The 17469-nt window shown below is 32.4% G+C and overlaps 1 protein-coding gene across 1 annotated transcript in view; it reads left to right on the top strand.

The window, feature by feature from the left end:
* The window catches only part of LRP1B (LDL receptor related protein 1B), a gene marked incomplete at its 3' end in the record, with an annotated part of 2351282 nt that overhangs the window by 2108633 nt on the left and 225180 nt on the right, over positions 1 to 17469 (top strand). Inside the window, exon 83 of the mRNA XM_082630936.1 lies at positions 5861 to 6060. Coding sequence (XP_082487062.1) covers positions 5861 to 6060 — 200 coding nt within the window. The remainder of the gene's footprint in view (positions 1 to 5860; positions 6061 to 17469) is intronic.

Genomic DNA, 17469 nt, shown 5'->3' with positions numbered 1-17469 from the left:
TTTTAGCTTTTATGAGATGAGCTTCAGAGTGAAAATGCCATAGCTGTCTAAAATATTGTACAATCTTGCTTCAAAAATGGCAGCTCAAATTGTAAGATTATTTAATAAAAATGCAATTGAACCTTTCTATGTCAGATTGCCATTGTGATTTGCATATGTTTTGACTATGCCAATACTACTGACCCCTCTTTCCTTGAGAAGGTGATTTCTGTCGCGATATTTAGTGAGGAATAGGGTAAGGATTATTTAAGGGAAAATAAAGATCATTGGAGTATCTAATGCAGTAAAGCGACTAAACATTTAGAAGGTAGCTTGGGGGTCCTTTCTTATAATGGTAGTATGCTAGTTGTCACAGAACCAATTTAGATATGCTGGTTAGTAAGAATGGTAAAGAAGATACAAGTAGACAGATCATTTTCCTGGCTATTACATTTAAGTTCAGCTGAAATCCAATGATCCCAATCATTCTGTTATTGATTGGGAATCAATGTGCTAAATCAATGTAAATAAATTAAAATTTATTTAATCATAAATTTTAGGTAATTAATATCATTTACATTTAAGATTTATAAAAGTTGTCATTTATACAGAAGAGACATAGATAAAGATGCATTTTAAAGTAGAATAGAAAATATAATGTTAAAACTGTGCTGAGCATAATTTTATCTTTAAGATGTCACTTCAGCATAACAAGAAACCATTATGATAGACATTAAAGTAAATGTATGATATGACTATTTAACAGAAAATAAATTCATCTGCTCATTCATTTATTCAGCTCATATTTCTCTAGCATCTAGTGTATATCTGGCACTGTTCTAGGTATAATATAAAAATAAAAGGCACAACCCTTGTCTCCAAGTATTTCACAGTCCAGTGAGTAAGCAGATAAACAAATAATTATCATATAATACAATAACTCATGAAGTGGAGAAAACAGAAAATGTTTCTATCTCAAATGGGGTCAGTGAAATCTTCCTGGACAAGACTGGTGAAGTAAGAATTAGCCGGGTTATGTGGTACATTTCAGAGCAGAAGTCATTTCAGGCAAAAAGAAGAAGCTTTATGGGAAAGCAAAAACACATAGGAGAGCAAGGCATATCCAAGGAACTGAAAATAAGTCATACGAAGGGAGCAAATTAAGTATATAAAATTGCAGAACTTTGATACCGGTTCACTTTACAGAGTAAAAAAGAGCTAGGAATAAATCAGAATTTAATACAATACAATAACAACAAAACAAACCTTATGAGGCTTAATGGCTTGGGCAAACAGGTAAATAGAAAAATGATTTCCTCAGAATATGGGGAAGAGAGGAAAAGGGGCAGATATAAGAAAGGGGAAGGACCTACTGGGATTGGGGGGTCCCATATTATAATAATAATAATGATAATGATCAGTATCACTTCTATAGCATTTTATGAATTAGAAAACTATCTCTGTGCTTTATCACTTTAGATGCTTGTACTGTTTACTCAGAGTCTCTAAAAAAGATATGACTATTTTTATTATTATACTTTTAGTACAAGTAAGAACATTCAGCCTCAAAGCAGGTAAGTGACTTTCTCAGGATCATTTAGGTACTGTAATACAATATTAAACTGGGGATTTAATCCAGTTTCCAAATTTTGGTCAGCTCTTTTCCCTATTAAATGTATCACATTAGAGTTTCCAGTAACAAAGTTATCTTGGGTTGTGAGCAGGTTTTCCAAGAGCCATCCAAACACGGCATAAGAAAAAAAATACTTTTTTTTCCATTTTAACAATTTGCCTTTTTATAAAATTTTAAGTTACTACAGATAATATGAGTTTTTTGGGAAATAAAGATAACTGACTAATCATTATAAGCATGCGTTTTTTTTTCTAACATCTTTATTGGAGTATAATTGCTTTACAGTGTTGTGTTAGTTTCTGCTGTATAACAAAGTGAATCAGCTATATGCATGCCTTATTTTTAAAACATATTTTTATTTATTTTCCTTTTCTAATAGTCTATTAGCAATCTCACAAGAAAATAATACTGGATTCTATTTTGACTTTGAAATACCTTTAATGAGAGTATGTTGAAGGACACTTTATATACTCAGAATCTCTATCCACTATTGTTAATATGGATATTGGAAATGCAAATACATTTGGAAAAGACACATTTTGTGCTTCTATATCTTGGCTGATGCTATTCTTACGTTCAACAATGCCCCTGTGCTTTTCCTCCAGTTAAAATAACTTCTTATTTTTTCAACAACAGCAAAAAATATCACTTCCTCTGTGAAAGTTCCCCAATTGCGTCTCAGTTGCCACCACATATTGAACATGTAACATTATGTGACTATTATTGGTGTAAGTGTTTCTCTCTCCATCTAGAAAGTGAATTCCTGTAACAGAAAGGCCATGACTTAATTACTGCTTGTGCCTAACATAGAAACTGTTAAATTTACTGTTGAAGGTAATAATAAATAGGCTACTGGATATACACAAACCATAGGATTGTAGTTTGCAGGGGCACTGCACGTTGCATCTATGCAGAAACCAATTTATTGGTATGTAAACAACCTGCATGTTTCAAAGAGAAGAGTAATAACAAAGGGAACCTTTGTTGTGAGGGAATGAAAATCGTATAAGGAAAGAAAACTCAGTTTTTTATTGCTGTGGGGAAAAACAGAAATATTTCATTAAGCTAACCAGTCACATTAAAAATCCTCACCTTTTTCCTACCAATTTTTAAGCGTATAATCCCATATTTAGGCAAAAACACACAGAGAATGGAAATTAAAAATTAATTTTATAATTCAAAATCAGAAATAATTCCAACTGGAAGAAAGTTCTCTAAATATGTTCCCTGAATTCAGAAAAAAAAAAGTGAAAACTGATAGCAGACTTCTATTTTAGTTTGTTTTAAAGAAATATAATGTATCAGATTCAACTATAAAAGACATCCTCAGGAATCACAAAAGCCTGTTGTTATGGTTACAAGAAGACATTCTTTTATATGTTTACTCTTGGTTATAACTTACAGAATAGCTATTATTTGGAGCTGAGATTTTTCGTATGTGATCTTAGGTAAATATTACATATTATATGGGTGAAATTTAAGACTCTCCTTTTGACATTTTCACTGAACTTTTCATTTTTCAGCTTTAATTATTTACAACAAATTTTGTACTTGGATAATATTTGGCAGGTTGCATTTTAGATGTTAAAATGACCAGAATGTCTAGTATGGGCTTTTTGAGAAACTTAAATGTATAGTAATGAGGCTTAAGTATGGAAAAGGAAATGAAATTTAGTCATCGCAAGTTAGCTACCCATAAGGAGAGATGCACAGTAATTTCTGTGCTTATGAAGGCTTATTTATACTGAGTACAGTTAAACGATGCTTTCCTTCAATACAGTAAAACACTTTTATAATATTCTTCTAATTGATGGGTACTTAAATAGGCAAATCAGGTAATAACACACATGATAAAATCCAGGCAAATCATGTAATAACATACATGCAATCCAGATGCAATAAGTAATTTATTAGACAGTTATCACTAAACCAATATGAATGTATATATTTTGTAGCTAGTGCAAGTAAAGTAATAATAGTTAATATTTGCTGAATACTTAACTACATGTTCATAAATGTTCCAAGTTTGTTCCCTGTGTTCTCTCTTTTAATCCTTACAGAAACTCTGTGAGTAGAAACTATTATTATCACTTTTGAACATATGAGTAAATCCAGGCTCAGGGGAGCCTAACTAAAGTGCCAAGTTCACATGGGTGGACCTGGAATATGAACCCAAGTGACATGTTTTTAGGCCTTTTTTGCTTTTAAGACTCTACATAGTGTTGCTTAGGAAAAAAAAAGAAAAGCTAGACAACATCATTAATGGAATATGAATTTTATCTTAAATATAAAAAAATACATTTAAAAAAAGCTAGTCTATAAATCTAGAGACCTGAGCCCTTGTTCCAGCTTTATCACTATCATAACAGTCTAGGACAAAGCTCATAATATTTTATGGTCTCAGTTTGTCAGTGAAATGAAGGCCTGAAACTACATGATCTTTAAGACCTGTTGCAGCATTAAAATCTTTAAGTTATACTTTATTCTAAATTCTGAAAGAGATAAAAGATCATTGTTATCAAGAAATTTATAAGGTAGTTATGAAGATAAGATTTTTCATGCTTTTTTCCATCTGGGTAAAATTGTCATTCCTTCTTTTGTACCTCCATGGTAAAGTAATTTTATCATAATATGCTTTAATTTTTTCATTTGTTTTACATTCACCTCTATTGTATTCACTGAGAGATCTTTGATGGCAAAAATCATATCTGTTTACCTGTGTGTTCCCAGTACTAAGCAATGTCTGACACATATTATAGCCTCAGTGAATCATTGTTTCAAGATATGTTTTGCAATCCACTTAAGCACAGCTTTGGGGTTTATCAGAGATGTTCCACCAACTGATTTATCGAGTTAGGTTCTCTGATTCTGAAGCCTGAGAACCTACATCATTACTGCTTTGTGGGTTCCTATGTGCATGATATATGTGTTGTTCAGTTATACATGGGATAAAGAAATTCTGTAGACCGGAAGGGGCTAAAGCACAGTTTCCTAAAGTGTGTTTCCTGTGAACTGTTCTAGGAAAATAAATGTAGTTACACCAAACTATGTAATAAAAAGGATATTTTAGCTCCCTCTTAGAGAGTCATTATATCATATAGCGTATTAAAAGCTCTGAAAAATCCTATAATTAACAAGATGATGCTTACTTTGCTTAACAAACCATTTCTCAAATATATATAATCTTGTAACCTACCTTGAAAAACATGAACTGATGCAAATCAGAGAAGAATTTGTGGAGAACAGAGGGGACAATACGAATTACATCTGAATCATAATATCTGTATAATTGAAGAGGCAGGAGCAAGGCAAATGATACGATAAAAGCAAAAAAGTGAAAATGTAGGACTATAAATACTCCAGCTAGACCTCAGTTCATAAATTTCAATAGTGGGAAGTAAATTGGAAAAGTCTGTGTCTAATAATGAAGAATTTGAGTGTCAGGGTGAGGATTTCAGGCCTCAAACTGTCAGTGAACTTATTGGGAGTGATGTAACAGATGTTGGACTCCATGAAATATGCTCTTCCTCTTCTTCGTGGTATCTTGGTTCAAGATGATAAGATTAGCCAAATAAAATGTTTAGAATACAAACAAAAGATATTTGCTATTACATGGAGCTCCGATCATTTGAAATTCGTAATTTACTTAATGACCTCAAAAACATTACTATTCACCTCTAAGAATCTGCAGTACTTTGTTAATAGTACTGCAGATTTAATGGAGGAAATTATTTTTCACTTTTGGAATTCACTTAATTTTATATGATTTTAATTAACTTAAATTTAAAGAGTCACAATTGGCTAGTGGCTACCACACTGAACAATGAACATTCAAGAAAATATAATGTACTTCTCCATAATTCATTTTGAATTTTTCATAGGTAAAATACAAAAGAAAAAACATATTTAGATAGTTTTATTCCTCTGACATTATAGATGCATTTTGAAGGTTTACCTCTTTAGTTTTGACATCTGTTATTTTTTAACACTTGCAGAAATGTTATATACATATGAGTTGTATACTAAAGGAAACATATGTTTAAAATTATATGGATATTTCAAAGTGTGCTACATGTTTTAAAAAAAAAGCATAAGAAAAGTTTGCATTGAAGTATGCTTCTTACAAGCTGCAATTTAGAGAGATACAAGAATTAATTTGGGAATAGTTAAGCAAATAAGAGAAATACTGTAAGATGTTTTACTCCCTGAGTGTTTGTAAACAACGTGGCTATTTATTTTCTATTCTAGGTATTTGTATTGGATTGACTGCTGTGAGTATCCTCACATTGGACGTGTTGGAATGGATGGAACCAATCAGAGTGTTGTCATAGAAACCAAGATTTCTAGACCTATGGCACTAACAATAGATTATGTCAACCATAGACTCTACTGGGCTGATGAAAATCATATTGAATTTAGCAACATGGATGGATCTCACAGACACAAAGGTTGGTCCCATAGCACAAATGATTCAGTATTTCACCAGTGCATACAATATTCATTTAGAAAAAAAAATATATATATATATATATTTATTTATTTATTTATTTTATATACTTTCATCAAATACATTTCTTAATTTAAGATTACATTATTATATTCCTTTGTGACAACATTGGTAAATAAGAATTAGATATATTTATTCAGAACTTCTATAGTCATACATAAAAATCACTTTGACATTGTCAATATTTTCTCTAATTGTACTTTTCTAAATAGTTTTTATAGTAAATGAATGATATTTTTATAAGTTAATATATACGTATATCCTAATTGAACTGAAACAATATTTGCTTATAAAAATAAGGTCATTATTGCAATCTGATAGGTTTCTTTTTTTAAATACTAACAGGAAGTATAATTCTTTAAAGACAGTGAAGTAATATTTAAAACTTATCAGTTAGACTACATACATGATTAAATTTATTGTTATCTAATCAACATCAACAAAAAGTAACATGAAAAACAGCTTTCAAATTAGAGTAACGTTTAGGAAATTATTTGAATATAAATTCTATAGGTACTTTATTTCTCTATTTTTTATAACTGAGTAGATTATCAGACTCTAAATATAAAACGAATGAAGGAAGAAATTTGATATGAGGGAGGTAATGCTAGAATTAGGGATGGGCAAAAAGTCTTAGAGGAAAACATAGCTGAGGATGAGGGAATTAACAAGAGCAAAGGAGAAGGACATAATAAAAAAGAATGGGATCCAGGTGAAGATGACATGAATATAACAGAAACCACAAACAATTCATGAACACTCAAAATATTTTAGATGCAGGTAGCTTTTTAAAGATTAGATTTTTCTCAGAATGAAGAAGAGGAACAAATTTTTATTGATCTGTAGTGACCTAATGTCACCTTTGTTATTAGGTGTTTTCATCTTCAAATATCTTGTAAAGTACTGAGAGTACTGTAAAGTTTCACTGAGAGATCCCAAATAAAGCCATACATTTGTATGGCTTAGCTTAATAGATTGCTTTCTTCTCTGGCAGTAAGCTTAGATCAAAACCCCTGGAAGAAGGAAAGAGGTGAAATGGCAAGGAAGAGAGAATTATTGATAATTTAATCCTGTCAGGTGGAACCCTTCAAATGTATGCCAGTGTAGAGAAGAATGAAGCCACTGAATTTTAAAAAATTAAAAACTAGCAGTGGGAAGGGGCAAGTGGAATTAGGGGATAAAGAGGTACAAACTCCTATGTATAAAATAAAACAGCTACAAGGATATATTTTTACAGCACAGAGAATATAGTCAAAATTTTATAACAATTTGAAATGGAGTATAATCTATTAAACTATTGAATCACTGTGTTGTACACCTGAAACTAACATAATATTGTAAATCAAGTATACCTAAATAAAAATAAATTTAAAAAATAAATAATAAAGGAGGTATACATCACTGAAGTCACATCACTCCGTAACTCTGCCCAAGTTTCTCTCAGTTGTTGTTTAAATAAATATGTCTTTCTAACTAAAAATGCCAACAGAAAGCTTTTAGAGGTGCTTTTTTAAGGGTGGGAACATTGAAGTATAACAAGTGTCGGATGAGTCACTTATTTAGGTGTTGGCATTCCAATTATAGAGATAAACTCATCAGGATGCAATTGGAATGAAGAGTTATTTAAAGATCACTTTAGGGTTTTAATTATAGCAAAAGCAATGTTGACAAATCAAAATTACACTTAGCATTCAGCAGTTATACCTCCTTTGAAGAATCAATAATGAAATGTTCTGCAACTTTTGTAGATGATATAATTGAGTTTTATTGTAGCAATCAGTATTTTCCCCACATAACCATTTTTAGCATGTATTTTTAGCACGCTAAGTTGTTGTGAATGTATTACTTTGTGCTAAAATTTCACTGTACAATAAAATTTAAACAATTTTTGGTTAGATAGGTGAATATTTAAAATATATTCTAGCATCAAATATTTGCCTATTTTTGTTTGAGCCTTTTGTTTGAATAACAAAAACTAGTTTAAAATGTCTATTAGAAACTATTGATTCCATCCCCTCCCCATTATTTTAAAATTATGTCAGATATGTGGGTGACTAATGCTTTGAAAACTTAATACAAAATTAAATGCATGTAAATGAAGTGTCTTTCAATCACAGTACTGGTGATGACTTTAGATAGATGGACATAGATAGCAAGGAGAAGTGAAACTAAATTTACTGAAGAGTAAAATATTTGGCTGAAAGATACTCAGGTATGATGTTATTAACATTTAAAAATCTGATTTTTGAAAATACTTTGAGGCTCAAGAGGGGAGAAAAGGAAAGTAAAAGAGTCCCTGCTTTCAGAAATATTTTCTCCTGAAGGCTTTTTCAGAAAGACTAATGAAAAATTCACTAAGTGTCTTATTAGGCATCTGCCAATATCTGAATTCAAGCCAGTAATTAACTGGTAGTTACTAATGAGCTACTAACTGTACACAGCCTGAGTTATGCCAATTTCACAACCAATGAAAAAAGAGTCATTCATTTGCGATGTCTGTAAAGAGGAATAGGATTTTTTTTACTCCTTGCATTGTCCCCATAAAGACATAAAAAAACTGTGGTTTTCTAGTTGCATATTTGGAGGTGGAAAATGAGACTTTTATAAACATTAGTAACTTTTGTCCACTGACCTCTCTTCTCTCTTAACCAGACTAGTATTATTGTTCTCATTTATTCTTTTTATTAAAACTAGGGCCAGAGCTCATCAAAAGAATGGAATAAGCCAGTCATGACACAGTAATCTGAGAGTATAAAGGGTGTATGAAAATTTCAGAATTACGTTTTTCTTTTAATAAGTCAAAGTTTAGGGCTTCCCTGGTGACGCAGTGGTTGAGAGTCCGCCTGCCAATGCAGGGGACACAGGTTCGTGCCCCGGTCCGGGAGGATCCCACATGGCGCGGAGCGGCTAGGCCCGCGAGCCATGGCCGCTGAGCCTGCGCGTCCGGAGCCTGTGCTCCGCAATGGGAGAGGCCACAACAGTGAGAGGCCCACATACCGCAAAAAAATAAAAAATAAAAAAAAAAATAAGTCAAAGTTTAATGAGAAAAACTAAACCATGAGTATCACTTTACAGTTTAGAAGGTTTTCTCCCCCAAACATGTTGTGGTTTAAACCATACAGCATTTCCATAAATGAAGCATTATTTTATTACTTGCCCAGCCTAAGAATTTCTAAAAGTTCTGAATTCTGTGCCCTAAACGATAGATCAGATTACCTCTGAGGGACATATAACTGGCAATTTGCTTGAGAATTTACATCCGTCTTTCTCTGCTACCTCTTCTACCCCAACCCACCTTCTTAACAAGTCCAAGCACTACATCGTAAAATTTAAAAAAAAGAGAATTAGTCAATTGCTATCTTGGGAACATTTAGGTGCAATCTTAGTTACATGAATCTTTCTCTAATGCCTGTGTATATTATTCTACTGGTTTTTACTCCAATAATGATATAATAATATGATATAATAATACTGTAGAATAGTATGCGTACTACTGGATAACTGAGAGAGACAGTTAAATCACAGTTTCATTGTTCATTTTTTAAATTTCTCTGATTTCTTTTTTTTAGATCTGCCCATTCATTCCTTCATTCATTCAACAAACATTTACTGTTATCTTTTTCTGTGCCATGCATTATGTGAGGCCCTGGGGTTACAAAGCTGAATAAGTCCCTGCCTTCAAAGCACCTATAGTTTAGTGGGGGGAAGAGACTGATATGAAGGTAAAAACATAAATTAGATTGGTGTTAGCGGTATATGTACAGTATTGCCAAAATGCAGACTGGATTAGGGAAGTGTTTGGTGAAGTGATGGGATCTTTGAAAAATCTGAAAGATGTAGGACAAGCTCTCCATATGAGGAAATGAAGGAAGGATTCATCACACAGAGGGAATAGCATGTGCAAAAATGTAATAGAGTCTTAAAACAGTATGGGGTTTACACAATTTGTAAACTGGAAGTTGTGTAAGAGGAAGATAATGACACTAGATGAACAAGGGCAAATTGAGGCCAGATTGTGACAGGTCTTGTATGTTAAGTAATTTGGAATTTATCTTATAGGTCATAGGGAGACATTGATGGCATTTAGTTGATAGAGTGCTATTATTAGATTTGACAACAGCATGGAAAATGAAAGACCCTGGAAGGGCAACCAATTTAGAGGCTGTTAAAATATTTTAGGAGAAAACACTTGAAGTGATTATAGCTGTGGGAATGGGGATAAAGTGTTACATTCAATAGTTATTTAGCAGAATAAAGAGGAAGGATCTGTAAACTTAAAACAGCAGAAATATTGGTGGTTGAGCTGCAAATATTGTGAATGATTTATATTATTATCTACTTAGCCAGGGGGAAATAACTCACAGTTTGGATAACTTATGAATTTCAAATATATTTGTACATTTTTTAAAGAAATAAAAAGTACTAAACTAAGCATAGCTTAGAGATCCTTCTTGAAAAGCTTGGTGAGAGGTACATTTATTTAACAAAAGGGTCAACATCAAAGAAATTCTAAGGATATGGTTAAAAATTCTTTATCATATATTTCCCTAAAAAGCCTTTCTGAATACCTGATAATTTACCTAGAAGAAAGATTGCAAATGGATGAATCTCTCTCCTCCTACTATTCCTTGAGATATAAAATAGGTCCAGTGAGAAACTTGGCATTTCAAAGTGTTCTCCAGATTGAAATGCTCAGTTTTTAAGTTTAAATCTGTCTTTATACAGAAACAGAATGATTCTAAATATATTCTAAACACAATGATTCTAAATAATAATATTCTTCTTGTAGGCCTATATTTTGGGGACTGATTTCTTACCACCCCCAAACCACAATCCTCCTCAGAGAATTTTAGGCTTTGATGTTGGATAAGAAGTTCTAAAACTTTGTTGGAGCACAAATCTTTGAGTAAAAGGATCTTCTCAGACTGGAGAAAGAAAACCCATAGCATCTTAAAAGAACCTTGGGGAACCTAAGGATGAGGATGGGTTGGGTGGGATCCACTGTTAGAAAGTTTTTTCACCGTGAAATGTATGTGTAGCTTCACTGGGTCTCAGTTGCCTCATCCATAGAAATAAGGGTATTGGAAAAAATGGCATCAAAGGGGAATTCCAGAACTAAAATTCTAAGTCTCCCAGTTAGGTGGATCACTTTAGAATTTTTGCCAAATCCCAAAGTTTTAATTTCAGGTTAGTCTCCTATTTAAGCCTGTGAGGGGTTGAAAATCTGTAATAAACAGATTTATTTCCTTAATTAAAATCTCAAATCGCCTATCCAGTCCTCAGTTCTCCCTGATTATTACTGCATTAATATCTTTTAAAGTTGAGTACTTGTGAACTTACCAAATCAATAAGAGAGAAGAAAACATATGTTCTTGAGCATGATGTTGTATTAGATGTTTTTCATGTATGATTTATTATTATTATTGGCTTTCAGTGGAAATTTTCTTAGCTTAATACTGTGGTTCCAAGAACTGGAACCATCCCCTTATAAACTCATACTTTTATTAGAAGCCTACTGTGTTCAAGAAACTGCTTGATGCAATACATGCTTTTTTAGCCATTCCATCAGTGAACACTATGAGATGTGTCATTAAAGCCAATTTGCAACAAGGAAATAAGTTTAAAGAGATTAAATAATTCGTCCAAAGTCAAATAGCTCATAGTTAGAATCTGAACCCAGATCTAACTGGTTCCAAAGCCTGTTCCATTCTCCACAAGGCCCCCTTGTTTTTGAAAAGATGACTAACTGAAGATTTTCTGTCTGCTTTTTATAGTTTCTAATAGCAACAGTTACAGCATAAACACACACCTATATATATAAAGGTATATCCATACTTGAATTTTTTCAGATTAATGTAAATAGTAGACATAGATAAATTGCAAAATATATGAGAAATAAACAAAAACTTAAGCCATTAGAATATAATTACTGTAAATAAGAGAGTATATCTCATTAAATCCAGGTTTTTTTTGTGTGTGTGTTTATTTGAAGGTGTGACGAGAACAATCATGTTGCTTAAAAATGTACACCTTCCTTTAGTGGGACATTTCGATATTTCTGTTTGCTCTTTCCAAACTAACTTTATCTCCTGCCTATGGGAAAACTTCTAATCTTATTTGAAAATTTATGTCACAGAATTCCTGAAATTTGAACACAGCAAAGATCCTTTGTCATTAATTTTATGCATCCTGAAAGTATAGCCTTCTCTAATGAAATGTTTATAAAATAGGTTACATTTTATAGACATTTCTGAGAAAAATTTCAGCCCTAACTCTGCATATCTTCCTTAACTTAGAGATTTTGTTTTCCATTTAAAGAAAATAAAATTAAATACCATAAAATTATATTTAGATCACAATTTCATTCTGACTGCTTGTTCAAAGCACATAAATTCAGATTTATTTTTCCTCATTTTTTTGTGAATTGCCATTGAACTTGAGATAGAGAGGTAGTTTTTTGACAGACTGAAAATACTGTGTAAACTGTAATAACAAAAGGGTGACTAAGAAAAACATTGCTTGACCTTGAGTTTTAAAATTTATTTCTTCTAGTACTTTTTTTTCAGAATATTCTTTGAGTCAGTGAATGATTTAACCTTGTGTTAATCAGTCGGCCATGTACATATTTTATCCAGCACACAGGAAAAATATACACTCATAACTGCTAATTTCTCAGAAAAGTAATCATTGGGTATGATTCTAAACTATAGCTTATCACTGAACTTTTATTTGGTGGAAAAATTCTTTAAAGTTTCATGCTATTATGTTGACTATGACTCTTCATTTGTTTCTATACTCCTAGACCTGAAGATACTCATATTGAAGTGTCTGTATTGTATTGACAGTCCAACACTTTAGTTTGTTTATTGCTCTGGGAATCTAGTTTGTGTTGTGAGGAGGCAATTCTGTGCTTGGATTTAAAATCCAAATCATAACCCATGCAGTGATCATCTAATCAATGTTGGGAAAAGAATCCAGATCTCAGCGTGTTACTGGTGAAATAGCAAAAATATATTTAACGGGTTTTGTTCTGAGGGGGAAAAACACACTGAAAAAGACAAAGGGAGTACTTTGTGCTCATATATCCTGAAAGTCAGTAGCTGTTGCATTTAGGTCTTTAGAAAATGTAAATATCCACCAAAGCCCACTGAAAAAAGAGAGAGAATCTAATAAACACCACCATCCAATTTTACAATATTCTAGAGTGTTTCTTTCTTGGTAAGATATTGCATTTTAGTACTTTTGAAAAAAAAAATTCCTATCATTCACAGTCTGTTACAAACAGTTGACTTCACAGGCTATTTTATGCTAACGGTGTTGATGTGCTGCTGTTTACAATACAATAAAAGTTAATGGAAGGGAGCAAAATAAAATTCAGTTACTATAGAAATGTTCCTGAACCAGTCAAATAAATTGAAATTAACTGCCATTTCTGAAAAGTTTTAGAATTTCAGTGTCAATCATATCTTTTATTTTTGTCCCTTGAATAGAACATGTTACGTTAAATTGTATATATGTGTAAACAGGTTATTATTTTGCAAATGTCACATGCGTTCCATAGACTTTTTAAAATATAAATTTAAAGTATTACCCTAATATGAGTTTTCAGCCACTTTCAACAGTGTTTTCCATCCCAAATATGACATGGTGCAGCATTGGGAATTAGTAGCTTTAGTTTTTGGTTAGGTTACTCTCTAATTTAGGCAAGTTGCTTTGCCACACTATAGTTCAAAGTTCTTACCCACAAAATAGGACTTCTAATCAATCAGTGATTTTTTAACATTTCTTAAAGGAATTGACTGAGGTTGGAACTGGGGGAGAGGAGGACTGTTCAATCAATTCGCTCACTTATCCCTAGTTATTCCTAGGACAACTAGAACACATTTGAAAATGCTTGTAATATGTTACACTCTTTTCTGTTTTTATTCTAGAAGCATATTTATAATTATAGGAATGTGGGACGACCAGATACTAAATTCATGTAAATGGCTCTACTTGATATCTGTTCCAAAGGCAAAGGGCTTTTCCAGTTCTTCAGCTTTCATTAGGATGCTCTAACAAACACATTCCTAATGCATATGTATGTAGAATGTCATAACTTATATTTAGTACTGATGGTCAGCTCTGAAAATACATTTCCAAGTATCTATGAAGGTTTGTATCACCAGTAGAAAAGTCCAGAGAGTTTCAAAGCAACTAGAATATATCTTTACCAAGTGCATGAAACAGTGTTGTTTTGTTTACTTCAGAGATTGAAGAGCAGTGTCATCATCAAGAGACGATATTTATAGGCACAGTCTAGTTTTCAAAGTAAATGAACTATAATTTACATTGTAAACTTATAAATCCTCCTATTCATTAGCAGAAATACTCTTTTTAGATACTAAATATGAAAGTGGCCATATATGACCTTATATTATGAATAATTTAAAGATATGTGAGAGAAGGGAAGGGATTAAATTATATGAAATTGAATATTCCTAATCTATGTAGAGTGTGTATATGATTTGAGGTGACAAGGTAGACAAAAAAAGGCAAGGAATACCAGAAAAGTGTAGGCAAAGGATGCCTTCTGCCTTTTAATAATGGCTTTAATTTAAAGAAGAGCTCTAAATAATTTCTATATTTTGCCATCATACATTACATTTATTTCAAAAAGTTTCACATTTAAGTGTCCCAATGTAAACTACTGCATTAAGGAAGGACATGTAACTTTTGTCTGGACATTTGATCAGTGTCATTATTCCAAAGGCAGCCTCATATAATAGACGCTCAAGTAGCACCAACTCATATCTGCTTTGTACTTTGACATATGCTGAATGGAAGACCTTTATTTTTCCTCCTCTTCAAGGTTTCAGTGGTGGATGAACTTTTTGAAAGATCATATTTTTTAATGGAAAAAATAAGTTTTGAACATTTTATTATCATGTTTGGTGATGTTGACTATTCTTAGTGTTTCTACCATTTGATAATGTTTCTATTGATTTTGAACAATGGATTTTGGATCCATTTGCCTGAAATTTTATTTGTACTGTTTCCATTAAGCAGGGTTGTATTAAAGAGTAGGCAGGAAAAAATGTTCATGTAGGCAAATGTTAAATGGAATATTTTGTACCCTGTTGTAGATGGTTCTGAGGAAATAATTATTTTAAAAAAATCTTCTGCAAACACTAACACTGAAGGGGATGCCCAATTACGGACAAAGAACAAATGTTCTTGGCCCTAAGGTTACATAAAGCATACTCTTTTTGATGGGGCATTTGTAACCAAAGCTACTGACTCAGCAGTCATTCTCTGGAAATTAGTATACTATGGCCATTTTCCCCTCCACCCACTCTTCTCCATTACTCTCTATAAACTAGAAACCATTATTCACCCACGTACTCACCACTGTCATGAATCTTCCACTTTCTTGACATGTTAGATCACTTTCTTCCATCATCTAATTTTATCATCTGTTACACTCCTTTTGTAGCCTTTGATTAATCTCACCTCATTTTTTGAATGCTAATTGTTTTTCTTTGTTTTATATCTTCTTTTTTGGTTTTCATGATCTACTACTTTAATTCCTGGCTTCTCTACATACCTTATTGTAAATTAGACTTCTAGAAAGATATCAGGGAAAATTGCTAGTGTCAAGGTCTTTCAGAATAGAGGATTAGCGAGGATCCTGATCTTCTCTTCTGAAGACAGATGTTTCAGTCAGGCTAAATAGTTTGCACAGTACTGCCTAGGGAATGGTTGTCATTGGTGGTTTTTGATCAAGGAAGAGAGATGCGAGATAGAAAAAATATTGGAAATATTTACTGGAGGGAGTTCTAGTTATTCTATCTTTGCCTCTTTGCCATGCTCTGTATGCTAGAAGGTGGACTTCTGTGGACTGTATCACCCCGGCTCTTTTACCTTCCAGCCTCAGATTGGATTTAAACCATGGGAAACATTGGCAGGAGATTAGATAATGGAGGAAGAAAGAGGCCAGAATATTTATTTATCCCCTTTCCCTCCATGACCAACTACAGTGGTTTAGCAGTGGCTGAGTTCCTCCACCAAATGTCATCTGCTTTTCGTAGGTGGCTCTTTTTCCTTAGCTACAGCTTTCACCAGCTTCTGGTATCAGATCTAGGAAAGAACTTTATCATCGATTCCTTAGCCACACCTCTGTAAATAATTAAGAGAAAAATAATATAACCACTTGCGTACATAAGACTGACTTCTTTTAAATTCTTTTCAATTATCATTTAACAACATGTTCTCTGTTTACTACAGGAAGCTTGGCTGATACAAAAAAAAGATTGGAAGAGTTTAAAAGCAATGAGAAAAATTAGACTAATTTTGCAATTTTTCAGGTGTGAGGGAAAGTGAGACTACTTGGGACAATGACACCAAGAATAAGAAAAATGGGAGAGTCTTAAAATATATTAAAAATCAAAAGATGATAGAATTTAATATTTTATTTGATATGCTTATTAACTTTAAAGTTTTAGGAGATTGTTTCCAAACTGTCAGCCGTAGAGTGAGGGTCTGGTTGACTTTACTGGATCATTCAGGTGTTCCAAACAATACATAAATTCTTTATAACTAAAAGAAAAAAAATCAATATTCAAGTTATTCTTATCTTGATTCCTTAATAAAAATAACTACCGAATTTGGTGGTTGAACTTTGTTCTTTTGAAATTTTTATAATAATTTTTAAATAACAAAATTAAAAATTGTTCCATATAATATTTTAAAATGACATTTACATCCTTGAAGTAAATCTTTGAGAAAAATCAGAAAAAAATATGGCATTAGTAGTAAAATTTCTATTTAAGTACTAACCCACTGGGCAAAGCTATGTTGAATCTGCCATTATCCCAATGTAATATCTTACCCAAAACACCAACTATAAGATTTTAACTCAACAAAAGATGAGTATTACGTCATTGGTGCATTTTGTTCTTAAGTATTTAAACTAGGTTAGTCCCAAATATACAATTAGATTGGTATTATCCAGGAATGTACTTGTTTAGCATGATAAGTGATATCCCCAAAAATGAATAATCAAGAGTATTGTAATAGAGTATCTCTAACTGTGAGGCAGCAGTTAAGCTGAAAGCATATTTTGGATTTCCACTTTTTCTATTTATCATAATTACTAGGAACCTTACCAGGGTAGCATCCCACTTGACTAAAAGAGAAAAACTCCACAAAGGAGTATTTCTTTGATTTATTTTTTGCCAAATATCAACTCCTTTCTTCTGATACATATAGTCTATGAAATAAAAATTAGGAGCCTAGTGCTTGAGTGGAATGCTGGAAATAGTACAATAAATACCACTGTTGTACAGAATAGAGGCCTAACTACAGAAAG

The sequence above is a fragment of the Mesoplodon mirus genome (genome assembly GCF_964341445.2).
Source record: "Mesoplodon mirus genome assembly, chromosome: 8".
In the NCBI taxonomy this organism is placed as follows: domain Eukaryota; kingdom Metazoa; phylum Chordata; class Mammalia; order Artiodactyla; family Ziphiidae; genus Mesoplodon; species Mesoplodon mirus.
Note: the sequence above shows the minus strand (reverse complement) of the source record. Positions and strands in the feature narration are given on the sequence as shown.